At 32.7% G+C, this 16,781-nt stretch overlaps 1 protein-coding gene across 1 annotated transcript in view; it reads left to right on the top strand.

The window, feature by feature from the left end:
- The window catches only part of LOC141532656 (cell adhesion molecule Dscam2-like), a 66,279-nt gene extending 51,562 nt beyond the window's left edge, over window positions 1-14,717 (top strand). The window contains exon 3 of the mRNA XM_074251109.1: window positions 14,524-14,717. Within this exon, the coding sequence (XP_074107210.1) occupies window positions 14,524-14,717 (194 nt within the window). The remainder of the gene's footprint in view (window positions 1-14,523) is intronic.
- The last annotated feature ends 2,064 nt before the right edge of the window (window positions 14,718-16,781 follow it).

Here is a 16,781-nt window from a genome sequence, read left to right as displayed (position 1 = left end):
TTTCCTTAACTTGTTAAAAAAAAATTTTTCAAAAAAATTTTTTTCGAAAAAATTTTTTTATTTTGAAAATTTTCTTTTTTTTTTTTTTTTTTTGAAAATTTAAGCACTTTTGGAACGAAAATGTGGAAAAAGCTCGAAAAAACCATTTTTTTTCTCATTTTTAAAAATTATGAGCTTTTCAGAGCAAAAAACGTGATCCTTTCATTTTTTCAAAAATTCGATCAAGTGAAACAAAAAAACGGCTGGCTGGATTAATTTGATTCTTTGTAAAGTTTTTGTGGACATATTGAACTGTAAAAGGCACATTTAACATTAGTGGTTTCCTCAATATTTTCGATCCAGCGCTTGATTCTCCAAAAAACCACTAAAAGCCCTTTTTTTGTTGCATTTTCAAATTCATGTGACGGAAAGAAAAAATTTTTTTTCGAAAAAACAATGGATAGTCGTTAAGGGGAATTCATTCAAGTTCTTGAAACCCACCTTTAACTTTCTGTGCGATCATTGGTTGCTGAGGTATCGATAATCAAATACAAAAAGATCCTTTTCCATTTGAAGACCGATATCTCAGCGAGGAGTGGACGTATCAGGGTGTTTAAAAAAAGAAATTAAAGATAAATGAACAAAGTATCCGATCCTTATGGTGGTTAAGCTAAAAAAATTTTTCCACGCCCGTAGACCAAAAAAAAAAACTAAAAAAATTTTGAGAATTTTTTTGTTGCTGGTTTTTCTACGATTACTCAGAAACCGCGGAGGCTACAAAATTTTGAAGTTCTAATACAAAAACTAGACACTTGGAGCTACAATTTCCTTTTTTTTTATTTCCTGTACGACCATTTCTCTCAAAGTTACGGCCTGTTGAAAACTACCGAAAAATTTGGAATTTTTTTTTGATCCCTTAATTTTTTCCAGTAGTGTATTACTTTTCCTTAATTTCGTCAACTTGACAGAATACCATATAACACCATAATAAACCTTGTCCCTCGGGCTTAACTCAACTCAAAATCAACTTCGTCCACCGGACAGAATTTACCATAAAATCTTAACCAAAAATTGTCCACCGAACATACTAAATTCCATACTAAAACCTTATTCCCGACTACGCCCCCGACTTGAACGTCTATACAACGGTTTCTAAGTGATTGCCTAGGAAACAGAAAAGGATATGATGAATACCTAGTACACGCACCAATTAAACCTACCACTAATTTTCCTAGCTAACAATTTTTCTGAATTAATTCGATCCACCGGATCTCTACACATTATTAATTCATATTACTTACGATTAAATTCTGATTTTTTGACAAATTTGAAAAAAAAAAAAAAAATTTCAATTTTTTTTCAAAAATTTTTTTTTCGAAAATTTTGTTTTTTTAACATCTTCAAAATGCTCCACTATTGTCAAAAAAAAGTAGGTTTTCGACGAGCTTCGCGAATGATAGCTCGATCATTACGCTCGGTAGTGATTCGTCGTCTACCTTGATCCGGACGACGATCGTAACTTTGAGTCGCGTTTTTTTTTCCAAAATATGTTTCCATTCTCTTATAGAGAATATTGTGCAGTTTTCAAAACCCTCCTTTAATTCCCTGTACGATCATTATTTCCGGAGTTATTGAATATCAAAGTCAAAAAGAACTTTTTTGCTTTGATTGACGATCACTCCGCAGCAAATCGTCGTACAGGCTTTTTTAATACGCCAAATTAAAGAGTATTAAATTTTCTAAAAGAACTTCCAAACGAAACAATCAAAAAAATTTTTTTGAAGCCCGTGGACCTTTTTTTAGACGGAAAAAAATTTGAAAAAGTTTTTTTTCGGTAGTTTTCTTAGGATTTCTCCAGACCTGGACATGACAAAAATTTTTCATGGTCATATCTGAAATCTAGACACTTGGAGCTACAATTTGCTTTTTTATTTTTTCTGTACGACCATTTTCCTCGGAGTTACAGCTTGTTGAAAATCACCCAAAAATTTGGAATTTTTTTTATATCCCTTAATTTTTATGACTAGTGTATCATAAATTTACCTCGTCAACCTGACGGACTGTCATGTAATATCTTAACTACAATTAAAACCTTATTTCCGACTGCGCCCCCGATTCAGATGTTTACGCAGCGGTTTCCTAACTTATTCTGTTGTATTCTAATTTACTTATAAAAGAACCAACAAATATAAAAGTAACACCTGAGATAGTAGCGATCATTAATTTACGAAAATAATTACAATTATTCCACCCTCTTAATTTACTAAGTTCCGATCGAGTCGCTCTCAACGGCGTATTCGGCAAATCAGCCAGCCGATTTTGACCTTTCCCAAAGTCTCTAAGGTCACAGCATCCCTAAGTCCAAACTCGATGAAAGCGCGAACGACTCCCCATCTATTGGATTTCGTGATAGACACGTTAAGTCCGTCTGCAGTCCCATCGGTAGCTTTTCTCAAAGCCTCCTTGATCTTTTCAACCATCGTAGCGGCGTCCAGCTACCGTGGCAGTAGTAGATTCCTAAGCCCAATTCCTCCGGATGAAGTCCCGAGCGCAGAGCTCTCAAGACTTCACCAGAAGATTGCGACTTACCTGGATTAATCAGCACTGCCTCCGGTCATTGCTTCTTCTTCGGCCTCCGGTCTCCTTTGGCTGCTGTTGTCGGCTTCGTCCCTGATCCTGGTCCTGGTCCCGTAGTATTTATCCCTGGTTCTGCTGGCTCCACTGTCACTGCCTGATCTACTGGTCCTTTCTCTTTCTGTTTTTTCCTCTTCTTCATCTTTTTCTTCTTATTTTCCACCAATTGAAACGGTTCCTGTGGCTTTTTCCGGTTTTCGTCTTTTATCTCCTCTTGTGCTACAGCATCAATTTTGGCGACGTTTCCAGTGCGCTGTCTTTTCCCCCTGACAGTGGCTACTGTGAAACTGTCGTTCGTCTGCTTCAGCACATCTTTTTCTGGACCTTCCGGTGGACTCATCACCTGTCTTTTTTTATTTTCCGAGATCGGCGTCTGTGCTGCTACTACCTGAGGGGCCTGACGTTGGTTCCTCAGATCATCGAGCAGTCTCTGCCTCTCCTCATTCTCCTTTTGGGACAGCTCTCGTTAAGATGTCTTTCAAGACTTTCGGTTTATGAGGCTCTCTAGGAGAAGCCTCTAAGCCTCCCTCACACCTTTGGTGACCTCGGTTGGTACCGTCCACTTAGTTCGGATGGTCTGGAGTGTCTCCTTAAAGAGTTCCTATAATTCCCCCAGCAACTTATTCTCTTTTTCAATTGCTTCGTCCCTCTTATCGAGAAGTGAAGTAATCTTCTTTTTGTTACTCCCAGTAGCTGAACCAGACAAAGAGGCCTTGGGGTCCACCTCTAGGTCCAAACGGTCGGTGGATGACGACGACAAGCAGCCCGTCTGAGCACTGCTAGCCGCCAGTACTGGGGTATCCCTCCCCTGCACCGTAGACGATAAAGTCGTTAAGTTCGACATTCCCATCATTTTGAATGCTGTAACCCTAGCGGCGGGGCCCTGTAACTGGGTGCTACCATCCAGAGCCAGATGGACCTTGGTTTTTTAACGAGGTTGTTACTCCTCCGACTCCTCCTTCCTCCTCCCGAAGGACGAGGCCCCAGGCTTTCCACCGGTATAGCGGACTTTAAGGAAAGATTAAGGAGAGATTAAGTATTACTTCTATGTATTTTGTTCCACTGAATTTAAATATGAAATATGTCTCATTAACGTTTTAAAATTAAGAAAAATCTCGAAAACGGTTGACCCTAAAGGCCATCACTGCAACTTGCCGCTAATTCCATATATAAGCGCTTAAAATTGAATTTATGACGTTTTTGAGCTTGTAAATATAATTTATATGTTACTTCGAGCCCTTCGAGCTCAAAGAGTCAGTTGTTCTAAGCTTTTGAGCTGATCGAGCTCAAAAGTCTGATAGAACTTTAATAAATCAGTATTTTTTGAATTTTCAAACTACAATAACTTCTGAATAAATGAACCGATTTTCACGCAGTTGACAGCAATCCACTCAGTTTTTTAAACTCTACAATATACTTTTGAATACAAACTGATCAAACCGAAAATCTAAGAAAAATTTGAAAAATGCACTGTTTCCTAATTTTATCGACAACGATAACTCACAAACCAATCAACCGATTTTCACGTTCTTGACAGCGATCGACATCATTTTGTGGGCTCTAATCATTGTTTTCTTTTCTCGAAAACGATCCAAAAAGAAATCTCGAAGTTATGTAAAAAAAACACTTTTTTAGAAATTTTTTTTCAACAATATCTCTCGAACAAATTTTCCGATTTTCACGCGGTTTGCAGCAATCTATGCAGTTTTTTAAGTACTATGAACAGTATGTAAACGAAAATTGATCAGATAAATAATTTTAGAGTTTTTCTTAAAAAATTTCATTTTGTCGATTTTTTCGATTTCTTTCGTTCACGATATTTCTCGAACAAATAAACCGATTTTGAAATGGTTGGTGATGGTCGACGTCGTTTTTGAAGGTTGAGAGCTGATTAGTTTTTGAAATCGATCGGTAAAGCCGTTTAAAAGGTATTGAAAAAAAAACCACTTCCAAAAAAATTTTTTTTACAGTTTTTTAGAGATTTCTTGGAATCTATCTGTCTGAATCGGTTCAAATTTTGAGAAAATCTAAGTTTGGTGGGACCGAATCGAATGACACCAACCGCGTTTCGATCGGTCGAGCCGTTCAAAAGTTATAAGAGGGTCACACACACACACACACACACACACACACACACACACACACACACACACACACACACACACACACACACACACACACACACACATATATATTAGGGTGGTCCTTATGTTGGGTTTTTTGAAATTTTTTTTCACGATAGTTCAAAATCGATTCAAAATCTATAAATAAAAAATCATGCCAAGTTATAGCTCTTAATTTTAATATTAACCCGCGCCCCCCGACGGTCAAAGTTTTAAAGGAAAATAACATGAGAAAAGTTATATTTTTCTTTGGAATTTTTTACGTCATAAACTAACCAACAAATCACATCAAAAAATATTTTTTCTAGTGCAAAATTTAACGGTCTACAAAAAAGGTCTCTTATCATTTTTTGATAATTCTAACGGTTTTAAAGTTATTCGAGGTCTAAATTGAAACTATAATCTTTTTCATAGTTTTTTCTGGTCATTTAATAATTCAACAATCATAGACGGGTTATTATTCATATTAGATTACTTTTTTTACTGATGCATATAATTTTGAACTATAATTTACGTGAAAAGTATTAATCAATTAAAGAAGTGTATTATTAATATTTTAATGAATCGAAAATGTACAAACATTACCATTTTTATTTTTAATTACAGATACTTTCATGAAGTTTTTACATTAGTTTTTTTAAGTGCGTGAGGAAACGTTTGACGATGGTCTTTAACCAATTATAACACGTATTGCATTTGTTTTTCATCCTTAGTATAACAATTACAAAAATCTTGCACTAGTTTAACTCCTCTTTCAGCACAGTCATTCACAACCGATAGTTTTTTAGCGAATCGTAATGCAGTTTTATAGTGTTCATTATGAGCCCATTCAGAAGGATGAATTTTTAAAAATTCTGTTTGTAACTCGAATCTATTGAAAAAATTGATCGATTCTGTAGTTACGAAAAAGTCAATATCATTATATAATAATTCAGTTATGCTCTTAGTTTGAAAGCGTTTAACACTACATTTTTCACTAGTATAATCCAAGTCTTCTTCCGGAATATCATCAATCACAATTGTTTCTTCTTCTTTACGCAGCTTAGCGACAATTTTTAATTTTGTTTCTTGTGAAACTTCCTCATCAAAAATAGCCATGATTGCTAATTCTGGTGATAAATACCACAAGTGATTCATAAATCTACTAATTGCCACAGTAGCAAGATTACTGTTGATTGCCTTAAAGTTGTTGAGTTCTTTTATAAACTGTAGATCATGGTACGGAGCTTTGACACTATTTGACGACGAAAACCAAGCTTTAACATAAACCATTGTCACAAAAACACATATTTGCCGTAGTTTATTATCTTCACCTTTTTTCAATGACAATTGCTCCCAAAGCATGTACATTTTCAATATATTAATAGCTTTTGCCATCCATCGTGCATGGTGACAAGCTCCTGGCTTACGAAAACTAAATTTTTCGGGGATGACACCGATAAAAACTAAAGTAAGCTCTAATAACTCTTTGTAATCATCACGAAGCAGTTGTGATGCAAGAGTTTCAGTCGTAAAAGTTCTAATAGATTCAATTTTTTCATTTGTCAAGATATTATCATTTTTCGGATCATCTAAACCTCTTTTGTGACTGAGTTTATTTAAATCTCCCCATTGCTTTTGGAATCGGATAAAAAGTGGAACATTAGGACCAACAGTATTTGGAAAAACAGCTTCGAAGACATATCTTAGGACTATTTCAAATATATGATGCCTACATGGAAGATACAACAAATCTCTTTCTAACAATTTTTCCAGTAATGCAGCAGCACCATTACGAAGGCCTAAATTTGAAGGAATAGTGTCACAGCATATTGCTTTTACAGATATGTCGAATCCCCAGTCACATAATGTCTTATGAACTACAGAAGCTTGTGCCATTCCAGTTCCATCTTCGCTCGTTGGTACACCTAACATAATTTCTTTACTTTCTGAAGTAATTATTACAGGCAATCGATGAACAGTTTCTGTATTTAACAAATTAGGTAATAATTTTCCATCCCAATGTACAACAATAGATGATAACTTTAAGTCTTGGAAATGTTTTTTTATTTCTATTGATTTTGACTCTCGCATAGTAAGCCGACATCGGCGAATAGATGATCGATTGACAATAATGGAATTAATATCCACTTCTAATAATTTTAAATCGATAAGCGACTGACAAATAGCTGTAGTTATAAACACAGCATCTCTGTCGCTTACTTTACAACGGTCAAAAGTAGCTACAACTCTTTCGTTGAGAATATTGTGAGTTCCTCTTATATTTCTTGATTTAAATTGGCCGGCAGTAGTTGGAATGTATACTTCTCCACTAGAGACTGATTGAGCACTTCCTTGGCTTGATAAGAGTTCAACGTTTTTGTCTACAAAAAAGGATAATGATAAGACACAAAATATCTTCACTATAAAATAATAAAATATCAATGAGTAAGTTGATTATTATAATTTACCAAATAATGATTTTTCTTTTTCACTTTCCAATTTTCGTTTTTCGAAATCTAATTGTTTCTCTAATTTTTTAACACCAATTTCATCGTTATCGTATTTCGTCTTAATATTTGCAATAAAACCAATTCGTTCATCTGATCTCTGATTATTCAAGAATTCTTTGGAATTTTCATCAACCATTTCAAATACATTTGACGGTGCGATGTCAAATAATTTTTTTAATGAACAGGAAAATTCATTTTGTTTTTTCACAGCAACTTTACTCCGATTTCTATGTTTAAGAAGTATGCGCCACTCATCATACAGTTTTTTCAACTTATCTCGACATCTTTGCATATCTTGAACGGGAATTCGAGCTTTCTTCCAAAACACAATAATTTCATCAATCACTGCAGCAACACTATCTGTGATAGTATTATTTAAAATACGTGTATAAAAAAATAACACTTTCAAAGCTTGCAATTTCGATGGTAATTTGTTACCTACGATTTGAACGTCAACATCACCAATCAAAAAAATGTTTTGACGTAAACGTGATAACTCCATATTTAACTGATTACTTAAATATCGGATAAATGAACTCAAAAAATTTATTTATATATCAAAAAGGCATCAGTACTAGTAATTGAACGATTTTGATCAAGCTGAGAAATAAATGTAGGTTATGAGTAATCTGAGAATTAATTTTAGTGTTAGAGATTGAAGTAAAATCTAATAGATGGCGGCATGATCGGTTTCTAAAATGTTTTTAACCAGAAATCAAAATTTGAAATTGGAGTTTGTTGATATTTGTACCAATAACAATAAAAATCGAGACAATAGGTCCCGAATTTCTTTTGTATCCAAAAAAAGTTAAAAATCTTCAAAATGTTCGACAGTTCAGGCTAAAAAAATGAATTGGTGTTACTATTATTCCAAAGTTACAGTTACTTTGAAAATTTTCTAAACAAAAAAATCCAATGAGATTATAAAGAATAACCGGTTCATGATTTATGAACTATTAAATGACCAAAAAAACAGAAAAAACTATGAAAAAGATTATAGTTTCAATTTAGACCTCGAATAACTTTAAAACCGTTAGAATTATCAAAAAATGATAAGAGACCTTTTTTGTAGACCGTTAAATTTTGCACTAGAAAAAATATTTTTTGATGTGATTTGTTGGTTAGTTTATGACGTAAAAAATTCCAAAGAAAAATATAACTTTTCTCATGTTATTTTCCTTTAAAACTTTGACCGTCGGGGGGCGCGGGTTAATATTAAAATTAAGAGCTATAACTTGGCATGATTTTTTATTTATAGATTTTGAATCGATTTTGAACTATCGTGAAAAAAAATTTCAAAAAACCCAACATAAGGACCACCCTAACACACACACACACACACACACACACACACACACACACACACACACACACACACACACACACACACACACACACACACACACACACACACACACACACACATATGTATATACATGACTTTTTTGTACTAATGTACCAATAGGTATTATTATTACTAGTATTGATACTCACTTTTTAAATATTGATAATTTTACATTTTTAATTACGTATACATATTATCTTATGCTTAATGACAATATTTTATGTATCACAATATATTGTAGCAGATTATAATTTAACGTTAAATAATAAAATACAAATATAATATCATAGAAAATGTAATTCAAAGTCAAAGAGACATCTAACATTTAATACTTCTCAGAAATTAACTTAAATGTTCAGATACTTTTCAGAATTAAATTTCAGTGTAATCACACATGTCTTGTCACTCAGAGGTATATAAATTAGTTAAAGTACTTTTCTTCAAACTTGGGTTGAATTTTGACCACCCTTTTTTCGTTGCATAATCATCACAATATTCTGGAATATAATTTCAATGCATCATCAATATTACGGATAGAATCAATTATAAGTAAAATGAAAAAAGATTATATACCTATGAGTGCTCTTTTAGCTAGTCGATCTAATGGTTTAACTTTCTTAAGCTGTTTGTCTTTTCCTTGTGCTGAAGGAGGCCGCCCACCATACGTGCAGTTTAAGTTTAAAATAACATCAGGTTTAAATACTCCATCTATCAATCTTCGTAAATGCGATGTAGCAGACTTCTCAAATAAGTCTCCTGCATCATCATTGTTATTATTTTGTTGATAATTTCTGAATTTTTCTTTTGTTTATTAAACGCTGAAGTCATTAATTAATAAGATGTTAATAATTAATTGCGGAGATTCATCATCGAATTGTTATTTATATTCTGAGACATATTTGAAATTTATAAGATTTTATTTTTTAATAGAATTTTCTTCATTATAATTATGTGCGTTAAAATCAAAATATTAGAAAGGATGATTGGCATTTAGAAATTATAGTATCGGATTAAAATTGATCATTGTACCCGAGCTTAAAAAAATTTCAAGAGGATTTATTTTTGTTATTTATAATGAAGAATTACATAGCCCGCGGAGGAATTCGGCAATTTTGAACCGCTTAGGCCTTTATATTAATTAATTCTTTTCTTATTTCTAAATTTAATTTCATTTTATTTTCATCCATTTGATTTTCTTTTGTTAAATACTTTGTGTTCGCTGCTTTAATTTTCCTTAATCCTTTCCCTCCGCTCTATTATTTTATTTTAAGGGAAATATTTATTAAAGGGAATTAATATTATTACTTTTTGTCTGATAATTAATTTTGTCTTTATCTTTACTTTTATGATTATTTTCATTTCTTATTCACACGAAATTCAAATCATTAATTGATTGCTCGGCACGGCCCCCCAATAAATGTATGATTTTGGTAATTTTGATGAAATTATCTAGCGTCTAACTGAATTTCTCACCCAGCTTGTGTGTCATCGGGCCTATTTATTTTATTTCAGGACAAGCGTGCTTTATTCTATCTGGCCGGTATCTCCGCCTCTGGTCTAAATTTTTAATTCGGGAAAAAATATGGTTACAAAAAAATTTACTATTTTACAATCTACTCGACGGTGGATACGTCGAGCAAAATAGAAATTTGTCCAGGTCACCCAAACTGAAATGAACAAATAGAAGACTTAGGAGATGCTCTCAATCTCCTAAGCAACACCGCAGCAGTCACCCAGACTGTGTTAGTGCACGTTTGGATGCCAACTATTTTTGTAAATGGGGAAAATAACAAACTCTTTATTTTCAGGACCAATCTGCAGGTATTCAAGGAAAAAATAAATAATATAAGGGTGTTAGGAGAAGGAAAGAAGAAAAAGTAATTTAAATATCACGAAGTATCAATAACAAATATAAACAAACTATTTATTTAAAAGGAATTTACTTAAGACTAAATCCAGAGCCGAATTCCTTAGCCGGATGGATTATGTAATAAGATGAATAATAATAATGTCGCGTACAATTATTGATAATTGGTCTAGATCCTGAGTAGACCGATTGATTATTTTATGACGACGTTAATTATAAAATAGAAATTATATCTAATTGATATTGAATGGAGATATACCCCAATTCCTCAGTCAGATTATCTCAACGAAATACAATTATAAAATTAAAAGAAGTAACTACTGGCCGACTTGAGGACCCAAACACGTGGCTTTCGGGAAAGGTATAATGCTACGATTCCCCTTACTTGAAGAACTCAGTTATTAATAACACCTCGGGACCTCAAAACATGATCAATCTATATCTATCTATTTATATATAGGAGACTTTCTATAAATATAGTCACTAATCACGATATCTCTGAAACTATAAGACCTGGAGACTTGAAATTTGGCAAGAATATTCCTTTCGCCGAGTAGAGGTCAGCTAAGAACGGATTTTACGAAATTCCACCCACAAGCGGGGTTGCGGGGGCGTTAATAATGAAAAATTCCTGTTTTCAAATTATAGCTCCTATCGACTCCAAATTTGGTAGGAATCTTCTGTAAAAGATGTAGAAAAAGTCAATGGGCAAATTTTACGATAGCTCATCTCACAGGGATTTGCGAGGTGGGTGTTAACATTAAAAATTTTCTAATTTCCAAGCTATAGCTCCTATAGACTCCGAATTCTCATTTCAAAAATTTTTTTTCGTGTCAATTATTACTCATTTTTAAAAAGAGCCACGCAAACATTATAATGATGGCACATTGAAATTTACAATGAATATTAGCTGGAATAATTACCCGGATAAAAGGTATATGCTAATTCGATGAAATTTGGAATTTGTGAAAGTCAGAACAATACTCTAATTAAATTTCAAGTTTAGATCTAAAAATGAAATTCTATAAAATGCCCAACGAAGCTGGCGGGTGACAGCTAGTACTATATATAATTATGAATATTTATATGTAATTATATATGATGATATATAATTATTAAAAAATGCTGCATCTAATTATATATTATTATATATAATCTTATATAATTATATGTAAGTAATATATAATTCTATATAAGTATATATAATTGTTATAATTTTTCTTACTCGGGTATGTAAGAGTTTTTTTTTGATTGGTAGATTTTATAGGTCAAGGGGGAAAGAGATGATGGAGTTAGATACATTAGTCACAAACAACACTGTAATTTTCCTCACACTCGCGTTAAAAGTAATTATAATTAATAATTATTAATTATTGAAAATTTTACATGTCGAACGCGAGACTCGAACACTGTACCCGACTCAGAAGAGCCCTATACCATACTGCGACGCTACGCCGATGATGAGCGACCTCTTGCCTCTTATAAGATACTTATAAGCCCTACACTTCGGCAAAGATTCGGTTACCGTTGGCAACGGTCAAGTTAAGAATTCCGACATTATACCAAAGTGAGATCTTACCACAGAATTACCTAGTCAAGTTCGATTTTAATAGAGTTTTTGGTTACCGTTGTTTTGAACCAGTTTGGCAATTAATAACATACCGTTAAATAAATAATTAAGAAAAGTAAAATTCTCAAATTTAAATTTTTGTTCCTCTTAGTTAATTTCTCACGACTCTGTAGACCTATTCCATGTTCGGATACATGTTTTGGAAACTGAGTCCAAAATTCCAGTTGCACCCTAAGGAATAATAGGGACGACCAACGAACAAACGACATCCCGTTTTAAAACACCTATCGGACTTTTAAGCTCGAAGAACTCAAACGCATATAACAGCTAACTCTTTGAGCTCAAAAAGATCATAAGTGCAATTTTAAGTGCTTAGCTATGGAATCAGCGCGAAGTTGCAGGGATGGCCTTTAGGGTTAACCGTTTTCCTAATTTTTTTTTTTTAATTAGAAAAAATGAATAAAAAGTTTACTCCGTAAATTGGTCTATTGATAATAATCCACTGAAATTACTCTTATGCGTTGTTCAAAGTAATTTTCGACTGAAATGCTTTTTGATAGAAAAATCGAGAATTTTCCGTAGAATTATTAAAAAAAAAAAAAAAAACGCGAAATCTCAATTCGATTAGAAAGTTAATTAAAAAATTAGGACGACGGTTGACCCTGAAAGCCATCCCTGCAACTTCCTGCCAATTCTATACCTAAGCGCTTGAAATTGCACTTATAATGTTTTTGAGCTCTTCGAGCTCAAAAATTCAATTTTTGTGTTATTTTAAGCTGTCCGAGCTCAAAGAATTTGCTTCTGTATGCTTTTGAGCTCGTCGAGCAGTTTAATAAAACACTATTTTTCAACGTTCCAAACCGCAATAACATTTGACTGAATGAACTGTTGAAAACTGTTGAAAACAAGCTGCGCGCACATGAGCTGTCACAGTGATTATCATCCACTGTTATTTTAAATGAAACATTCTACCGGACGAACAGTTTTGCATGCAAATTACAGTGGATTCTTACCACTGTGACTGTTCATGAGCGCGCAGCTTGTTTACGACCCTAATGAAAATGATAAAATATTAATTTTTTTGTATTTAATTTTTCTGCCGATTCTTATTCAATCAGCAAAGAAGATTCTCGTAACTATTCGTGTGTGTGTGTGTGTGCCGTGTGCGTGCGTGTGTGTGTGTGTGTGTGTGTGTGTGTGTGTGTGTGTGTGTGTGTGTGTGTGTGTGTGTGTGTGCGTGTGTGTCGTATGCGTGCCGTGTGTGCCGCGCGCGTGTGTGTGTGTGTGTGCATGTGTGTGTGTGTGTGTGTGTGTGTGTGTGTGTGTGTGTGTGTGTGTGTGTGTGTGTGTGTGTGTGTGTGTGTGTGTGTGTGTGTGTGACTGTATGTAAACCTCTCATAACTTTTGAACGGCTTGACTGATTTCATCGTGGTTGGCGCTTTTCGAAAGAGCTTAACCAAACTTAGACTTTGAATACAATTTGGACTGATTCGAGCCTGTAGAATTTGATAAATTTGAAGAAAACTACAAAAAAAATTTTTTTCAAATGTGGTTTTATTGGGGTAACTTTTAACAAGCTTAACCGATTGATTCCAAAATCAAACAAGCTCTTAACATCAAAAAACCACGTCGATCGCCGCCAGCCCAGTCGAAATCGGTTGATTCGTCCATAAGTAATCATTAACGTAAAAAATAAATAAAAAATGCATTTTTGGAATTACTTCGAAATTCTTAGTTTGATCAATTTGAACTTGAAGGTTCTTTATAAGGCTTCAAAAACTGCGTAGAATGCCGCTAACCCCGTAAGAATCGGTTTATTCATTCAAAAGTTATTGCGGTTTAAAAATCCAAAAAATAGTGCTCTATGAAACTTCTATCAGATTTTTAAGCTCAAAGAGCGCAAAAGCACAGAAAAGGTATCTTTTTGAGCTCGAAGCGCTCAAGACAACATACAGATTGTATTTTTGAGCTCGAAGAGCTCAAAAAAAAACGGCCATGTATTGACGGAATTAACGGGAAGTTGCAGAGATGGCCTTTAGGGTCATCCGTTTTCCTAATTTTTTTAATTAACTTCCGTATAGAATTGAGATTTCCCGTTTTTTTTTCTATTAAATTCTATGGAAAATTGTCGATTTTTTTGTTAAAAAACATCTAAGTCGAAAGTTACTTTCAATTATGCATAAGAGTAATTTCAGTGACATAATTACTCCGAGTAAATTTTACTCCTAGAGAGAGTAAATCAATTGAAAATCATCCACTCCGCCTTCACTCCCAGATCACTCTGCATTTACTCCGAAAACTTTTTACAGTATATTTATTACTTCGTTGGTTAACAAGTTTTATAAATAAACAGAGCCTGCAGACTTATGTAGCAGTTATAGATTTTATCCGTTGCGATACTAAAATTGTTACATAATGCATAAAAAATCTATTAACAGTTTGTGTTATAGATATGTTATCATATACTTATATACTGGTAATTTATGTTTTTAATCATTCATAATTTTTTCTAGTTGTGACTCAATCATATACAGTTGACGTAGAAGTTGTTGAAGGAGCATCACGGGGCTGCACAGCGATTCTGAGATGTCTTGTTCCCAGTCACGTAAAAGATCTTGTGAAAGTAGTATCCTGGTTACAAGAGCCGGCATTTCATATATATCCATCACTTCAAGGAGGTAATTTGATAGAATTCCATCTCTCTTAAATTGAACTTTTCGAGCAATAACGACAAAAGATATTGTACATTCGACTGATTAGTGATTGTTTCAACAATCTCGATTTTATGACATTCCGTTTGTAATTTGTGACTATAACTTACGATAACAAGTGTAACTTAACGTTTTCAGCTTTACCCGAGACTTTAAATTTACACTTGTTTTCATAAATTCCCGCATCAAACTAAGTTCATATCGAAACAATGATTTTTCAATTTTTCTCCATTTTTGTAACAAGTCGGTATCTAAATTTTGTTAGCTTTTTAAATATATGCACCAATAATTACATATGGGTCATTCCATGTCAAATCAACAAATAGTTAGAATCTACCCCTTTCGATTTAGACAAATTTTGGTCAGAAGTTTTCTTTTATCATATAACGAAGTTTTGTCAAAGGAAGAAAAATAAAAAATTTTATTTAAAAGATATTTAAATTCTAAATTTTGCAATTTTTCCAGTTTTTAAATTTTGTTTTAGTAATATTTCGATCGCTATTATCGAGACAGGAATGATCTTTTGTTTGTTTGAAAGGGGACACTTAAGGCTTTTTGAAGGAATTTTTAAAAATCGTTGAGAATCAAGTTCGCAGTTAAAATTTTCGCTCAATTTTTTTTTGTTAAATACTTTGTGCTGATCTTAAAAGATCCTGGAATTTTTAGAAGAGTGTTTTTTTTTTTTTTTTTTTTTTTATAAAAATGAATTTTTGAACTTCCGAAAAAATTTTTTTTTTATTTGTTACAACTTTTTTTTAGGGTAAAGTTATGCAGATACATAGGATTTTAATTTTGATCATTGAAAAATTGAATGCAAATTTGAATAATTTCAACTTTTCTTTTATTTTTCGTACATTATCTTAAAGTCATCCTTAACGCATGAAATCATCCATTATTTGTCCTGTTTTTACTTTATTTCAAGTTGTTGATACCACTTATCGCCTATCTATATGAAAATAATTTGAAATGTGAGATTGAGAAACATTGATGTACAGAAATTTGTATGTAAACGAGTATTTGAAAGAGCGAAAAAAATTGATATTCATATCTCTTTATTTCTGGTTTTTACTGAAAATTAATATTGGTTTGAGTTATTTGTTGTTAAAAACTGTAATTGAAGTGAAGAAACGGACAAGATTTGTCCTGCATTAAAAAAATAAGAAATTATATCATGTGTTAAGCCTGACTTTAAGATTATGTCCAAAAATTTAAAAATTAATTTATTATTTGTTGGAGTTGTAATAACATAGTGATATTCACACGTACACTACACATACACACGTCGTCACGTCAATCTACTGCGCATGCAGTTGCTCCAAATTATTGTATACTCAAGTCATTATTGAATAGCACGTTGTCGAGTGAAGTCATAGCATTCTTTTCAATCGTTGTAATTAAACACAAATGAACTTACACGTCGTTTGTATTAAGTTGCTCTCTATCATTATTTATATTTACTCGATCCCTGCCTAACTCCTACATTGTTTAATATTTCCATTTCATGCATTTGATTTTTTAATGATAAAAATCACAATACTATATATCTGCATAACTTTAATTTAATTAAAAGTTGCAAAAATAAAAATTTTTTTTGTGAATTAAAAAATTAATATTTTTGAAAAAAAACACACCCTTTTAAAAATTTCAGGATCTTTTAAGTCCAAACCAAAGTATTTAATAAAAAAAATTGAACCAAAATTTTAACTGCGAACTTCATTTTTAATGATTTTCAAAAATTCAAAATTTGACAAATTTAACACTTTTCAAAATTGCTTTCCAAAATATTTTTTTTTTTTTCAGTAGTGTTAAGTGTCCCCTTTCAAACGAACAAAAGGCCATTCCTGTATTTATAATAATGTTCACCAAAATTTGTTCAAATCGAAAGAGGTCGATTCCAACTATTTGTAAAATCGATATGGAATGACCCATATGCATGATATATACATGTCATTTTTAGGCAACTTCTTTTTTTTCTCAATTTATTCCTCTTACATGAATAATTTAATTTTATTGTATATTTTGGAGCAATTTAATTTTGAAATAAAGTATTGTCTTGTTTC

This window comes from Cotesia typhae, unplaced genomic scaffold (assembly GCF_013202065.1).
Source record: "Cotesia typhae breed Kobodo isofemale line unplaced genomic scaffold, CoteBio_Ctyphae contig_65, whole genome shotgun sequence".
NCBI classification, from domain to species: Eukaryota; Metazoa; Arthropoda; class Insecta; order Hymenoptera; family Braconidae; genus Cotesia; species Cotesia typhae.
This window is presented reverse-complemented; position numbering and strand designations above follow the sequence as displayed.